The sequence below is a fragment of the Chiloscyllium plagiosum genome, unplaced genomic scaffold (assembly GCF_037043375.1).
Source record: "Chiloscyllium plagiosum isolate Xiang-an unplaced genomic scaffold, Cpla_swu_hap1 HiC_scaffold_18, whole genome shotgun sequence".
NCBI lineage: Eukaryota > Metazoa > Chordata > Chondrichthyes > Orectolobiformes > Hemiscylliidae > Chiloscyllium > Chiloscyllium plagiosum.
In genome coordinates, this window is record NW_028270156.1 from 53,512,118 (window position 1) to 53,526,823 (window position 14,706).

Consider the following 14,706-nt stretch of genomic DNA (forward strand, 5'->3'; position numbering starts at 1 on the left):
AAAAAAGTGAGGCAGTTTATCAATGATTAAAACTCTAGTCATAAAATTCCAACTGGCAGAATTAAAGCATTTCACACTAGAGTGCTTCAGGAAAGAGCATTGTAAGGTCAAATTCATTTCAATTCATACAAAGTAAACAAAAATGATTCACACCCTCCTTTTACAGTACAGCCTGTGTAGGTTAAGTGTCAGCTCCTGAACCTCAAGATAAAAGGTAATTCTGCTACCCATCTGTACACTCCATGTATGTCTTTATGTCAGCTCTTACATCTATATTAGTGCTTCTGCAAGGGTTAAATGAATTTGAATTCAGTGCAGATTTTGGAGTGAATGTATAATTTGTCTGCTGCTTTCCTGCATCATCTTGATTACTGTTCCACAAACACAGCAGAAAATCAGGACAATGATTTATTCTATGTGAACCACTGCATTCAGAGACCATGGATTGATTGTTATGCAAAATGGAGTAAACAGTTGGGGTTGCTATTTTCATATATGTTTCACTCTAATGGTTGAGATTGTTCGAGGAAATGAATCCCAGAATCACTTCTTCTTGTTTCTCTCTCTCCAGCTTCAAACTCTCTTTTCAGTGTCGAGAAGTGATTGGTGTGGAATGATGGGAACGAAGTGATTGGTGTGGAATGGTGGGAATGAAGTGATTGGTGTGGAATGGTGGGAATGAAGTGATTGGTGTGGAATGGTGGGAAGGGTCATGCTGAGGGCTTCAATCTCTAAATCCCGGTAATGATCATTGCGGCCTCGCAGCTCTCAGCCCCACCTCATCCCCATCAATTATATCCCTTCAATTTCTCTTAATCTTTCACACCAAGGACAGCTTTACAAGGACTGTTTCAGCTCAAGCAAATGACTGAAAGGATTGAGAGACAGATGGGATTTTACAGTAGGGAACCAAAAACAGTGGTCTCACATTGATCTAGACTATTTTCTGACTCGCAGCCTGACACAGCTAATTGCTATTGGGAAAGGAAGTAATAGGAAGGTGGAGCTGGGTATCAACATCACACATTTAGAAACTGATTGGTGCTGATGGGTAATGTTAAAGTCCCACAAAGGTTTGTTACACTTACACTGTCAAAAAGGCAGCAGCCAGACTAAAGTGAATTAAGCACGATGTTTTGGGAAAGATTAATAACTTTGTTGCTCGAACTCCACCTCCTTTGTCTATCCATTACCCCATGCCTTCCTGTGACCTCTTTTCTCCTATGGCTTCGTATATCCCTTGCCCTTTGAATATCCTGCTGATTCCCAATATCATTTTCCTCCTCTCCCTTTGCTTTTGCATGCACTTTCCTCATCACAGATTTGTTCACCTCGAGGGTAGGCAGTGAGAAGGAGAAGCCCAGTCTCCCTAAGCCTCTATACCTTGGTCTTCTATTGTGCTTTATTCTCCTCTGTTCCTCTTTTCTCTCCTTTTTCTTAACGTCACTTTGTCTCACATCCTACTCTCTGTGCAGTCTCCTCTTCAACTAAAGAAGCACAAGCAAATGCCTGTTCCTAATCAGCAAGCATTTTGGAAGTGCTGACTGCATTTTAAATCAAATGCCTTCAAAATCTAATACAGCTGAGAAAGCAGTGAAAAGACACAACTAAGATTGGAACAAGCATTGGGTTTGGGGACGAGTGAAATAAAATCTGGTGGGAAAGCATTGATAGGAAATGAAGGGAAGAATAGAGAGAGAGTAAGAGAAGCAGAGAGACTGAAGCCAAACCTGTAAGGGTGGACTGGCCAACAGAGGCATAAAAAACCACTGTGAGACCCAACTAGGGATCTAGAGGAGAACTGCACCCTGAAAGCCGATGTGCCCCAGATAAATCTTTAATTAAATAATACCAACAAGATCAAATCTTTAAATAGCACTGATGTCAAGCTGTGTATTTTACAACAACAAATTGAATTTACATAGCACCCTTAACACAATAAAACATGCTTCACAAGAACCAAGGTTGGATGGTGAGCCACACAAAGTGATATTAGGGCAGATGGCCAAAAGCTTTGATCAAAGAATTGGTTTTAAAGAGGATCTTAAAGGAGGGCAAAAAAAAGAAGTTAAGAGATGGTAATGTTTAAGTAGAAAGATTCAGCGTTTATGGCTAGGCAACTGAAGGCATGTTTACAGATGGCAGAGTGATTAAATACAGGATGCTCAAGAGATTGGAATTAGATGAGCACAGATATCTGGGAGGGTACATGGATCTGGAAGAGTCTACAGACTTAGGGAGGAGTGAGAACATGGAGTGACTTGAAAGCAAGGAGGAGAAATTTTAAATCAAGAATTTCTTGACCAGGAGCCATTATAGGTCAGTGAGTAAAACGGCAGATGATTGAACTGCACTTAGTGTTCAGAAGACAGCAGAGATTTCAAGACTTTACGCTTATAGAGATAGAATGTTGGAAGATATGGCAAAGTAGGGTATGATTTAAATATTTTTAATATCATATATTTTAGACTTTTGATTTTGAACTAGTGATATGTATGTTTTGGTTTGTGTGTCTGAGCGGGTTTAATGATTAACTTGTCAGTATTTCGGGAGGCTTTTTTAAAATACCAATATCAGAGAGAGATTCATGAAGTGTAATGGGAATTTGTTCAAACTGGAAGAGTTTTATGAGCAGAGTAAACATTGAAAAGTATTAGCTTGCTTTCAGTTAGAAGACTATCAAACTCCGAAGACGAGGAATTAAAAGCAATAGTTAACTCAAACCTATGTACATGATAGAGAAGGGAATTCTCTCTGGTATATCAGTACTGTAAAGGAATGCTTTTGGGATAGGTGGAATATAGCATTGTTATACATGTTTTGAACTTTTTCAAATTGTGCTATTGTAAATAGCTTGGTTTATTCTATTTTATCTTCATTTCTTTTGTGTAATAAACTTGTTTTATTGATAAAATCAGATCTGCAGCATTATTGTGCTTGTGATTCAGTACAAGTCCAATTATTTAACAAAAACAAACAAATTATGATCTATCAAGTGAAAATTCAGTCTGGGATCTGATTTGTCTAATAATAAAATCAGCTGCGATCATAATAATGGCTGGGAATATATTGGAATAATCGGGTCTTGAGGTTACAAAGGCATTTATGATGGTTTCAGACAAGCTGAAAGTGAGACTTAGTCAGGAAATGTCACTGAGCTTGAAACGGGTAATCTTAAAGATGGAGTGAATATAAGGGATGGATGCTCATTTTAGAGTTAAACATGACATCAACAACTAGGAAATAATTTGTTTTTATTGTCTAATTATTAGTAACAGTTTATAATACAGATAGGGACGGGTGATTTAGCATTTGGTGGTTCAGTAGGTAAGTTTAATGGCAAACAAATTAAGTAATTATGTTCAAAATCATTTCTAGAAATTAAAGCTATGCATAATTGGCTTTATTTCAAAATTAATTTTTTTTTTCAGCATAACGTGTACATGATTACAGCAGAAAATCATAGTCACCTTGGTGTAACTATCAGGTACATGGTACAGCAAATCTAATATACTCAGTGCATGCAGTACAGCCAAGAGTTTTAAAGTAGCCAAGTTCCAGGTAGCCAATAGCTAATATTCTGAATGCAGACTTATATCGGGAAGCATTATGCATGGACTGGGAAACCATAGGCATAATTTTCCACCTGATTATTTTACCAAACAGAAGGCTCGACAATGCCAAAGTTGAAGAATATGCATTCAGAAGTTTGGCCATATGTTCTCCTATTGTCCAGTCCCAATTTCAGCCTCCATCAGTAAAGGATGGTGAGAATAACATACCAGGCAGCCGGTGAGTTACAACCGTGCCCTGCGCACTGAGAGGCGTTGTCGGCCAATGGATTTCTTTCGAGGTTGTACGTGGATTGACATCAGCAGGTGATCTGCAGATCAAAAAAAAAACAATCATACTACAATGCATATTAATTGTGGATGGTTAGGTAATTTCATGAACTCATTTATAGCAGAACCTCACCTATTATTATTGAAAAGTTCCCATGGAAATGGGAGCCAACTGGGAGCCAAGATTTTCTTGGATTGCTTTCTCCCCTCACTTCCATTTCTCCTGTGGTGAAGCCCATAATTTCATTCATAGACCAATTTCAGATTTGGAAGAAGGTCACTTTAAAATATTGGAGAGACATTATTCTCAAGGCCAGAGGCAGCGTGTTGATTCTGAGATAAGTGAGACGGCACCAGGTGAGACAGTTAGGTCATGTATTTAAGACAAATTCTGAAGAGGAAGTCTCCCCACAGATTGGCTTTCATTTCTTGGGGAAGAACTGAATATTCAAATGCAAGTGATTCTTTAAGTACTTCAGATATAAAGTTGAAATTTGGTGACTTGTGTAAAAATAGCACACAGTAAGATGCAACTTGATTCAAGGGGAAAATCGGAGCTGAAAATGTGTTGCTGGAAAAGCACAGCAGGTCAGGCAGCATCCAGGAGCAGGAGAATCAACGTTTCGGGCATGAGCCCTTTTTCAGGACCTATTCCTGAAGAAGGGCTCATGCCCGAAATGTCGATTCTCCTGCTCCTTGGATGCTGCCTGGCCTGCTGCACTTTTCCAGCAACACATTTTCAGCTCTGATCTCCAGCATCTGCAGTCCTCACATTCTCCTTCAAGGAGAAAATCAGCAATAAAGTCAGTTTTGGTGATTTTTGTTAATGAGTAGATGTTTAGGACACCAGGAGAATTCCTAGCTCTTCATTTACTGTCTCCTTCAGTATCTACTCAAATCCACAGGACTTCAAGTTTAATATTGCCAAAGCATTGCCTTCAACTCCTTTAGTAGTGAACTGAAGTCTCAGTCTAGATTACTTGCTTAAATCTTGAAACAGAACCTGAGTCAACAGTATTCTGACTCAGTGAAATCACATTTTCACAACTATCACATGCAGTGTGGCCACCAACCTCAATCTCAAGCCCACTGTCTGTTAAATGATGACATATTCAGCAAGGCCCTCAAATCTGTTAAGGCAATGATCTTCCATAACAATGAATTTACAAAACAGAGATAATTACAGGTCTAGAAAGGGAAAGTAGATTCTAAGTAGGAATATACCTAGGTTAAACACTAGAAAGGAGCAGGTAATGTAGCCTTTTCAGTCTAAACTGTTATGCAATGAAATCATTGCTGATCTATATTCTCATTCCATTGCCCACATTAGTTCCATTCCTTATCTAGCACAGGTCTACCAATCTCAGATTTAAAATTATTAAATGAGCTACCATCTACTGCTTTTCATCGAAGAGTTTCATATAAAAAGCTTTACTTTGCCTGAAAAAGCACTTCCTAACTACCTTTCTGAATGACATCATTCTAATGATATGATTTCAAAGTCATATCCCATTGTCCCAACTCCTCCACCTTCAGAATACAATTTCTGTCTACCCGATTCTGTCACCATTCAAAACATGAATAATCTCAATCAAATCACCTCTTAACCTTCTCCACTGCAGGAACACAAGCCTATTTAATGTCATCTTTCTTCATAATAGAAATCCTTGAATCTCTGGCAACATTCTGTATACCTGTATTGGATTCCTTCCATGTCTAACATATCCTTCTGAGAGTGTGGTGCTTGGAACTGGATGCAGAAATCAAGTTGCAGTCTAACCAGGGCTTTGTAGAGCTAAAACAAAGCTTCCTCCTCTTTATATTTTAGCTTTTCCAACATAAATGGTCATATCCCATTCATCTTAGAAACAGAACCTCAGTTCTGAGGAAGAGTCATATCAAACTCAACGCATTAATTCTATTTATTTCTCAACAGATGCTGCCATACCTATTGAGTTTTTCAGGGATTCTCAGTGTTTGTTTCAGATTTTCAGCATCCACAATATTTTGCCTTTTATACAGACTGTAGTCAATGGTAGATGCAAAGATAGGTACACCTAAATGTTTGAGAGAAGGCGTGGGGGGTGGAGAAGAGAGAGAGAGATGGGAAAGAAAGTTGGGGAGAAGATGGGGCTGTGGGAGGCAGTGAAAAGAGTGGCAGAGAGAGATAGACAGACAGACAAAGAGACATGAATTGACAGAAGAAGAATGAATGCATATCTAAAATAATGTGGGAGGGAGTTTAAAATAAGCCGAGAGTGGAGGTAGAATGCACATCAATTCACTGTGACAGTGCCATCTGGATGTTTCTTTCAATATTCAAATCTTTTGATATTCTCATTGTAGGTTTGTATCAGCTTTCCAATCAACTGACACAGTTATTGTGACTCTGACTTGGTAACAATGAGGGTTTTAGTGGAACCAATATATGCATTAGAGATTTGGATCTAAGAAATGATCAAGCTCTAAAACTAGTAGGGTAAAAAGATAACATAATCCATTGCCCAATTCCAAAATAAGTGTAATGACTTTGAATCATAGAATTCCTACAGTGTGGAAAAAGGCCATTTAGTCCATCGAGTCTACACCTACCCTCTGAAAACCATCCCACCCAGACCCAGCCCCTAACCCTATCCCTGTAACTCTACATTTCCCACGGCTAATCCACCTAGCCTGAACATCGCTGGACACTACGGACAATTTAGCATGGCCAATCCACCTAACCTGCACAATTCCTGGACACTACGCACAACTTAGCACGGTCAATCCACTTAACCTGTACATCCTTTGACACTATGGAGAATTTAGCACAGCCAATCCACCTAATGTGCACATCCCTGGACACTACAGACAATTTAGCATGACCACTCCACCCAGACTGCACATCCCTGGACACTACGGATAATTTAGCATTGCCAATCCACTTAGCCTGCACATCTTTGGATTCTTGAGTTGATCACAACTTCAGTGAATTTTTTGAAATACATCCTGAATCTATAAAGAGCAAAATTTGGCTTGATTTCTCTTGAGCTTCCCCTCCTCATGTGCCTGTTGCCTAGAGAGTCTGGAGATTTCTCACTGCTCTGGAGCTCAAAGATCAATTCACTCACCCATCAGCTTCTGTCCCATCATCATTGCGCAGGTTCAGCACATAGAGTGTTGACATGGATATTACACTGATGAGGCAAAAAACACAAGTTTAGTTCAAAGACTAGGGTTTGAAATTCATTACTCCTGTCACTGGAGGTCTATAGCGTATCTCAGAAAACAAAACCTCTATTTTAGAAAATGGTAATAAAAGTTATATTGTTTCAGAGTGACCATCACTCAATAGCGGAACAAGGCAAGCTGAAGCCTGATTGAGTGTTAGAAAATTAAACACTTTGCCTTTACTTCTGGAATGGAGTTTCAAGTTTAACCTACACTGATGAAACAGAAAGGTGGGACCAAGTGGGAAAGTTGATAAATAACCGAGCAGGGTTCTTTACACTTTGCAACTCCTCAGATAATGAAGCAGCAAGAAACCACAACTGTCAGGCAATGACCGTATCCAACAGCAAAGAATGAAATCTTGATATTACAATTGCTGAATCCCTAACCATGATCATTCTGGGGGCTTATCATTGACCTGAAACTTAACTACACCAGCATTATAGGCTCTGGCTACAAAAGCAAGTTAGAGGTTGGAAACTTTGCACTGAGCACTTCACCTTCTGACTCCCTAAAACCTACCCAAGGCACAGGTCAGTTGTTAGAGGAATACTCATTACTTGCTTGGATGGATGCAGTTTCAACTGCACTCAAGAAGCTCAACACCATCCAGAACAGAATAACTCAGCAATCTATCCAGCACCTTAGACATTCATTTCCTCAAATTCTGGCAAACAGTGGCTGCAGTGTGTACTGTATATAAGATGTACTGCAGAAACTCACCAAAAGCAGTTTTCAAATCTACAAGGTCTACCATTAGGAAAAAAACAAGGGTAGCAGACACATGGGAGCATCATAATCTCCAAGCCACACCTTACTTTGGAAATGAATCACTGTTTTTTCACTATCACTAGGAATTCCATTCCCAATATGACTGTGGGTGTGCGTATACCACTTGACTGCCAATGCTAAGAATGCTGCTCACTACAACATTCTCAAGGGCAATTAGGGATGGACAATAAGCACAAGTCTCGCTAGTGATTCTTATGTCCATGGAGAAAATAAAGTGAAATTTAGGATTGAGATGTAGAATCCTGTTTGACAGTGAGGTTAGTGGTATTGATGTGGTGATGTGAGATCCTATAGGATATTGGGATGGTGGCATGGAAGATTGAAATGGTTATGTGAGATAGTTGTGTGGAAATTTGAGATAGTTGTGTGGGATCCCATGGGATATTAAGCTGGTGGTGTGATATTCCCTGGGATATTGAGACCTTGATGCGGGACCCTCCCAGGAGTTTTATGATGCTGAAAGTGGTCATTTGGCCATCATATCCATACCAGCTGTCTGAGCAAAGTTAAACATCACACAACACCAGGTTATAGTCCAACAGGTTTATTTGGAAGCTCTAGCTGTCTGAGCAGTATGACTTAGTAGTAATCTCCTGCCGCCTTACCCCAGTAGTTCTGAATATTGAATGATGATATAAACATCACTCTCGAATGCCTCAATTGAACCTGCCTCCTCAACATTTCCAGGCAATGCATTACAGACCCTAAACTCTCATTGGGTGAAAAAACCTTTTTCTTAACTTGCAATTGCTTCTTTTACAAAATACTTTAAACTGTGCCAACTGATTTTTGATCCATTTATGAGCAGGAACAATTTCTCCCTATCTACCCTCTCCAGACCTCTCATGAATTTGAAACCTTCTGTCAAATCTGCTCTTAGCCTTTGCTTCTCCAAGGAAAACAGTCTCAACATCTCCAATCTTTCTTCATAGCTGAAGTGCTGTATCCTGAACTTTGTCTGCACTCTCTCTGGTTCATTCAATTCCTTCCTATAGTGTGGTATCCAGAACTATACACAACACTCCAGCAGAGACCCAATCAGTGTCTTACATAAGTTCATTATAACCTCCCTATTCTTGTATTCCTTGCAACTCTGTCCAACCTTTCCCCATCCATTCCAGGTATTAGTCCAGTAAACTTGCTCTGAACAGGGCAGTTCAGAGACAACTGCAGATCTGAATGCACATGTGGGCCAGGCCAGATAAAGACAGCAGATTTCCTTCTTGTAAGGGCATTAGTGAATTGGATGGGTTTACTTTTCTGTTGAATTCCAATTTCAACACGGTGGGATTTGAACCAATATCTCCAGAATATTAGAACCTGGGGTTCTGGATTACTAGTCCAGTGACATGACCACTACTCCACCGCTCCTGCTTTATTAACAACTCTGCCATCTTTAATGACTTATGCAATATACAGTCAGATCCTTTTTCCCCTCTAACCTTCCCTAAGGCAATGTGGACCTCCAAAGGTCAAACATAAGGACCTTCTCAACAGTTGTGTGGCTACAAGAGGGAAGATTTCCCAGCTCTCTCTGGTCCACAACACCCTTTAGAATAGTACCTTTTATTTCATATTGTCTTTGCAACAGAATGTATCACTTCACACTTGGTTGCATGAAACTTCATCTGCTACCTATCCGCCCATTCCACCAATGTGCCAGTCCTTCTGAAAATCTTTAATGTCCTCCACACTGTTTACAATCCTCCCAATGTTTGAACCCATGTGATATAAGAGTTGAGGTGTGGGATCCTGCGGAACACTGGGATAGCGAGGTGAAATTCAGTGTATTATCAGAACTGGGATGTGGGCTATCAAGCTTGGAATATGAGATTTTACAGGATATTACGTGATATTGATCAATTAGGAGGTGTGTGGTTTTTGGTTGGTAAAGTAGAGACAGTCTATACTCTATGTAAATAATTGTAACACTTGTACATGTTTGGAGCATTGTCTTCTTGTCAGTCAGAAATGGACAGTGTTGGAAATGTACAAATCAGAGTATTTCTTAAGGCTCCTGATCCTGACTACCATAGAATAATTTAACAAGACAAGCCTCAGGCATAAACTTAGGTCTGAACATTGCAAGAACAAGGCTACATTCAGAAATCCTTAATCCTTACCTGAAAGCCATGATTATAACGAGAGCTATGATGGTGCCTTGGAGGAACCTCTGGCTGAGGCAACCATGATCTGCTGCATTGGATTGAGCCTGGGAATGGAGACACACAAGGGTTATCTTTGGAAAATTTCAATGTTATGTTATAGACAAACCCCAACTACAATTACAGGCAATTTGAAAAGTCTGGTGCAAGTTCTGACTGTGCTGGTCAAGCACAAGATATTTCAGCACCTAGAAACATTATTCTAAATATCATTAGCATTTACAATACCTTGAAAAAGTCTTAATTTTGCTCTCTCAGACACACTTCAGTACCTCACTCAAATCTCCATGCTTCATGCCTAAGCATCTGCTTTGAGAATCAACAGATTATTTTATGATCACTGTTTTCAATTATTAAATTCACGTGTTGTTTGGTGGTGAGGGGTGGTTACAGCAAAACAGATGATTAACTCCTGGCAACTCTTTCACAGTGCCAGGACCCTGAGGCTGTCTTTTCATTGGATTATTGGAGTCATCTATTGCAGCAGATACCAGGCAGACATCAACCAGCTAGGATCATGCTGTCCGGTATAGTCACACACAATAGTGGATTCACTCACTCACTCAGCAAAAGTGAGGTGGGTTGGTGGAGGTGAAGGGAAAAGGAATCAATCATTATTGGAGGAACATGTTGCTGATTCCATTTAAAACACCAGAAATTCTGTTCATATCCACAATTCATTATTGTTCTAGTTTATTTGAGTTTAATTTTCATTTGTAATAAGATTCATTTAGCCTCAGGACAGATTTTCAATAAGAAATAATTTGTAGAGCGGGTATTTGGTATATTTATATGGTATATTTAGTATATATTTGGTATATTTAGTATTCATAGTATGTATACATATGATATACATAGATAAAGAGATATGGAAAAAAAGTGATAAGGCAGAGATATAGAGAGAGAACTGGCAAGGAAAACAGCATACCTTTTAAAATGTAATTTTCAAGATAGGCATCACTGACAAAACCAGCAATTATTACCCATCTGTTATCCTGCTTGATGCAATTAAGTGGCTTATGTGGTGTGTGACTAGCCTGGACAGATTTTCTTCCTCAAAGAAAATCAGCAAATCAATTGGATAATTAAAGACAATCTGATGGTTTTCATTTGACTTTGAATTTCCAAGTTTTAAATGACTTTAAATTCCCACACCGCCATGGGTGGGATTTGAACAAACAGATAGGGAAATGTTGAGTGATTGAGGGAGAGTTGAAGTCAAACAGACAGAAAAAAATAACTTCTTACCTTATTGCCAACCTTCGGATGTCTTTTCTTATGTGGCCCACTTCCTGCTCGACTCAAATGACTGCCAGTTTGGCTGAAAATAAACAGAAGTGGTTGCTCAATCCAGCCACAGAGGTGTATTCTTTAGCAATGAACCCTCTGGGGTCGATAGTCTAATAACTGAAACCGAATGTGCCAAAGTGCCAGCCAGCACTGTGCTCTCTATAGTTGTTGGAGGCCTTTTCTATGTAACTAACTGCAGTCAGATGGATAGAAGGCAATGTCTGTTGACACTCATGACATACAAGGGCACTATTTCAGACCTGCTATGTCATCACATAAATGTTATGGATGGCATCATACGCAAAGGCTGTGCCACGCAGAGAAAAGGTGCGATTTTGATACAGAGTTCAGTGGCAGGGGTGTGAGGATGCAGCACGAGAAGTGTGAGGACATCGGATCAGGGTTGGCGGGATTGGGGGGGGGGGGGGGGGTGGGGGCCTTGGTGTTTGGGGAGGTTCCCAACTCCCCTGCACAAACTCACCCATGCCTGATCCCACTCTCCTGTCCTCTCTGTACCTCCCTGCTACCATTTCCTCACCCATCTCCTCTCCCATCCCTCCATCTCTCCATCCCCTGAATCTGTTTAAATGTGCATGATCAAATGGAAGTGCCACATGGCATGGATGTACAGGTATAGGGACAGGGCCTAGCTGCTGTTTATGTTACTGATATCAAAGATCCAATCTACAGCATCCACATCATGTACAACCACAGGATACAACAAAGACGTGTTCTGTTGTACAATCAGGATTGTATTGACACCCACCAAAACAAAAGAAAAGTCAAGGGTACTCTACACTGGAGAGGAACAAACATGTTAAAAACTGAATTTGCTTGTACCAAATATCTGTCTAGGTTATTTCAACAGAAGAACTTAAATGTTCCCATTAAAACAATGGAGAACAAAATACTAGGCATGTGAAATAACCATTCATATAACACAGTTATTCTTACACTAGTGTATTTCTCTCATATGAGGCAGGCTGAAGAACACCATAAGACTACAAGAAGTAGGAACAAGAGTAGGTTATTCAGCCCCTTGAGCCTACTTCACCATTCAATAGGATCGTGGATGACCTAACATTCCTCACGTCCACTCTTCTGCCCTTTCTCAGATAAGACCATGATCCCAGACACCACACCATTTACTATGTTATTTTACAGAGGTTTACAAAGCAGTATCCCTTTTAGCTTTCCTTGAGGCAGATTCTGGTTAGTATGCCTGCCTCTTGAATCGCTGTTTCACTTTCAAACTGCCCAGCCTTCAGGACAACATGGACCACAACACCGTACAACCTTGTCATGGTAACCACTGCAAGACTTGTCAGAGTGTTGATATGAATACCACCATTACACGTGGGGACACCAGCCATGATGTACACGGCAGGTACTCATGTGACTCGGCCAATGTCATCTACTTTATACGCTGCAGGCAAGGATGCCCCCAGAAATGGCACATTGGCGAGACCAAGCAGATGCTATGACAACGGATGGATGGACACCGTGCAACAATCACCAGACAGGGATGTTCCCTCCCAGATGGGAAACACTTCAGCTGTCAGGAACATTCAGCCTCGGACCCTCAGGTGGCCATCTTCCAAGGTGGACTTCAGGATATGCAACAATGCAGAGTGGCTGAGCAGAGGCTGATAGCCAAGCTTAATACCCATGGGGATGGCCTCAACTGTGACCTTAGGTTCATGTCACACTACAGGTGACCCCACTACACTCTATACACGCACACTCCCTTACATACGCACACACTCATGGAGACCCTCTCTCATACACATATACATACACACCCCACAATCACACCTACACACAAACCCACTCACAGGCACATGGACACATGCAAACACACACTCTCTCACGTGCACTCACATGCACACACTTACACTCTTTCTCTTTCTCATGCATGTACACACACATATACGTCTATGGGGTGAATTTGCATTTGCAGAATTGTATTTGCAGGTACATTCTATTTTGCCCAAAAATCGCATAATCTGCAGGCAGTCAATCCATGTAATGTTTTATAAATTTCTACTTTGGAAATAGAACCTGTCTGACTCAAGACTGGAATACAGACAGACTCTAATCTCTGAGCTGAAATGTAATCGTTTTAAATAAAACTTTGTTATCTCGAGAATGTGACTTAATATTAATGAACCCATTCTAAAAGATGAAAGACTTAACAGCAATCTAGGTTTGTTCAATATATAATTTCAGTTGTATGACACTGTAATCTTTTCCCCAAAATTCTGTATCTAATGATCCTGTTCCACAGCTATCTGATGAAGAAGCTACGCTCTTAAACCAAGTGCTTCCAAATAAACCTGTTGGACTATAACCTGGTGTTGTATTATTTTACTTTGCCCACCCCAGTCCAACACCAGCGCCTCCAAATCAAGGGATTTTTAGATGACACCTTGTCTGCTAACATTCAGTCAAGGGATGATCTAATGTTTGCAAAGGCAATCCAACTAAGCAGTCAAGCTGAGACCAGAAAACAGAATCAAACTATGTTTGAGTTAACATGGAGTACCCCTTCTCAAAAGCAGCTGACTCAGTTGAGATAAAAAGATAGAAAAGGAAAACTGCGAAATAAAAAAAACTCAGGAACAACAGGAGCACATCCAGCATCAGGCCAAGCTGGTTTAATTAGTATGTCAGGGAAAAAACACAGGCGTGAAAGCTCTGCTGCCAAGAGGCCAGCTGCCACTTCTGCGGAAAGATGGGCTGCTTCCTGGATGTGTGCTGTTGCAAGAGGTCTGTACAGAAGATGTACAATGAGAGAAATGTTATCCATGAGGTTGAGGTGCCTCTCCTTGGAGACAGCTGGGAACCATGCAGAAATCATGAGGAGTGCCAATATCCTCAGAGACAGAAACACGATGCACTTTAAGTTAGACACAGTTGCAGCAGCTTTGGTTCTTTATGATGCTTTTGTTTTCTCCAAAGTCACTTGTTTTCCAGCAAACAGCAGATAAGCCACAGCATATATTAAACTGATGGCTTCAGTTTCAGCCCAGAGAATGTCCAAATAGTTCAAAATATCCTGGTTTTCCCCATACGGTCCTGAAATATCAATATGTATTCCCAACGGCATGGCTGGAGGCAAGGTCTCTCTCTAAGGCTTGGGAGAAATGAAGGCCACCCTCCAATATTAAGGGAAAAAATTATAGAAACATTAGGCAGAATCTTCTTGGGGTCTGAGCGATGTGGCCGATGGCGAGACGTGTGACAGAATCAGGTGATAAGCAGGTCAATACTGATCGGGAAGTTTGGAGCAACTTGTACCATCTTTTATATCTTTTCACAACGGAGATGATGAGATTCTCGATAGGCAGATGCCAATAGATGGGGATTATCACCTTTCAAACAGTCCAAATCCCCCTGTTAATATT

General features: G+C 40.5%; 1 protein-coding gene across 10 annotated transcripts in view; it reads right to left on the bottom strand.

The window, feature by feature from the left end:
- myrf (myelin regulatory factor) overlaps window positions 1–14,706 on the bottom strand; it is a 233,421-nt gene that overhangs the window by 15,392 nt on the left and 203,323 nt on the right. For all 10 annotated transcript variants that reach the window (XM_087996624.1, XM_087996625.1, XM_043706035.2 and 7 more), the window contains 4 exons: window positions 11,258–11,330; window positions 9,968–10,056; window positions 6,953–7,018; window positions 3,783–3,883 (listed from right to left, as the gene is read on the bottom strand). In XM_087996624.1, coding sequence (XP_087852750.1) covers window positions 3,783–3,883; window positions 6,953–7,018; window positions 9,968–10,056; window positions 11,258–11,330 — 329 coding nt within the window. The remainder of the gene's footprint in view (window positions 1–3,782; window positions 3,884–6,952; window positions 7,019–9,967; window positions 10,057–11,257; window positions 11,331–14,706) is intronic.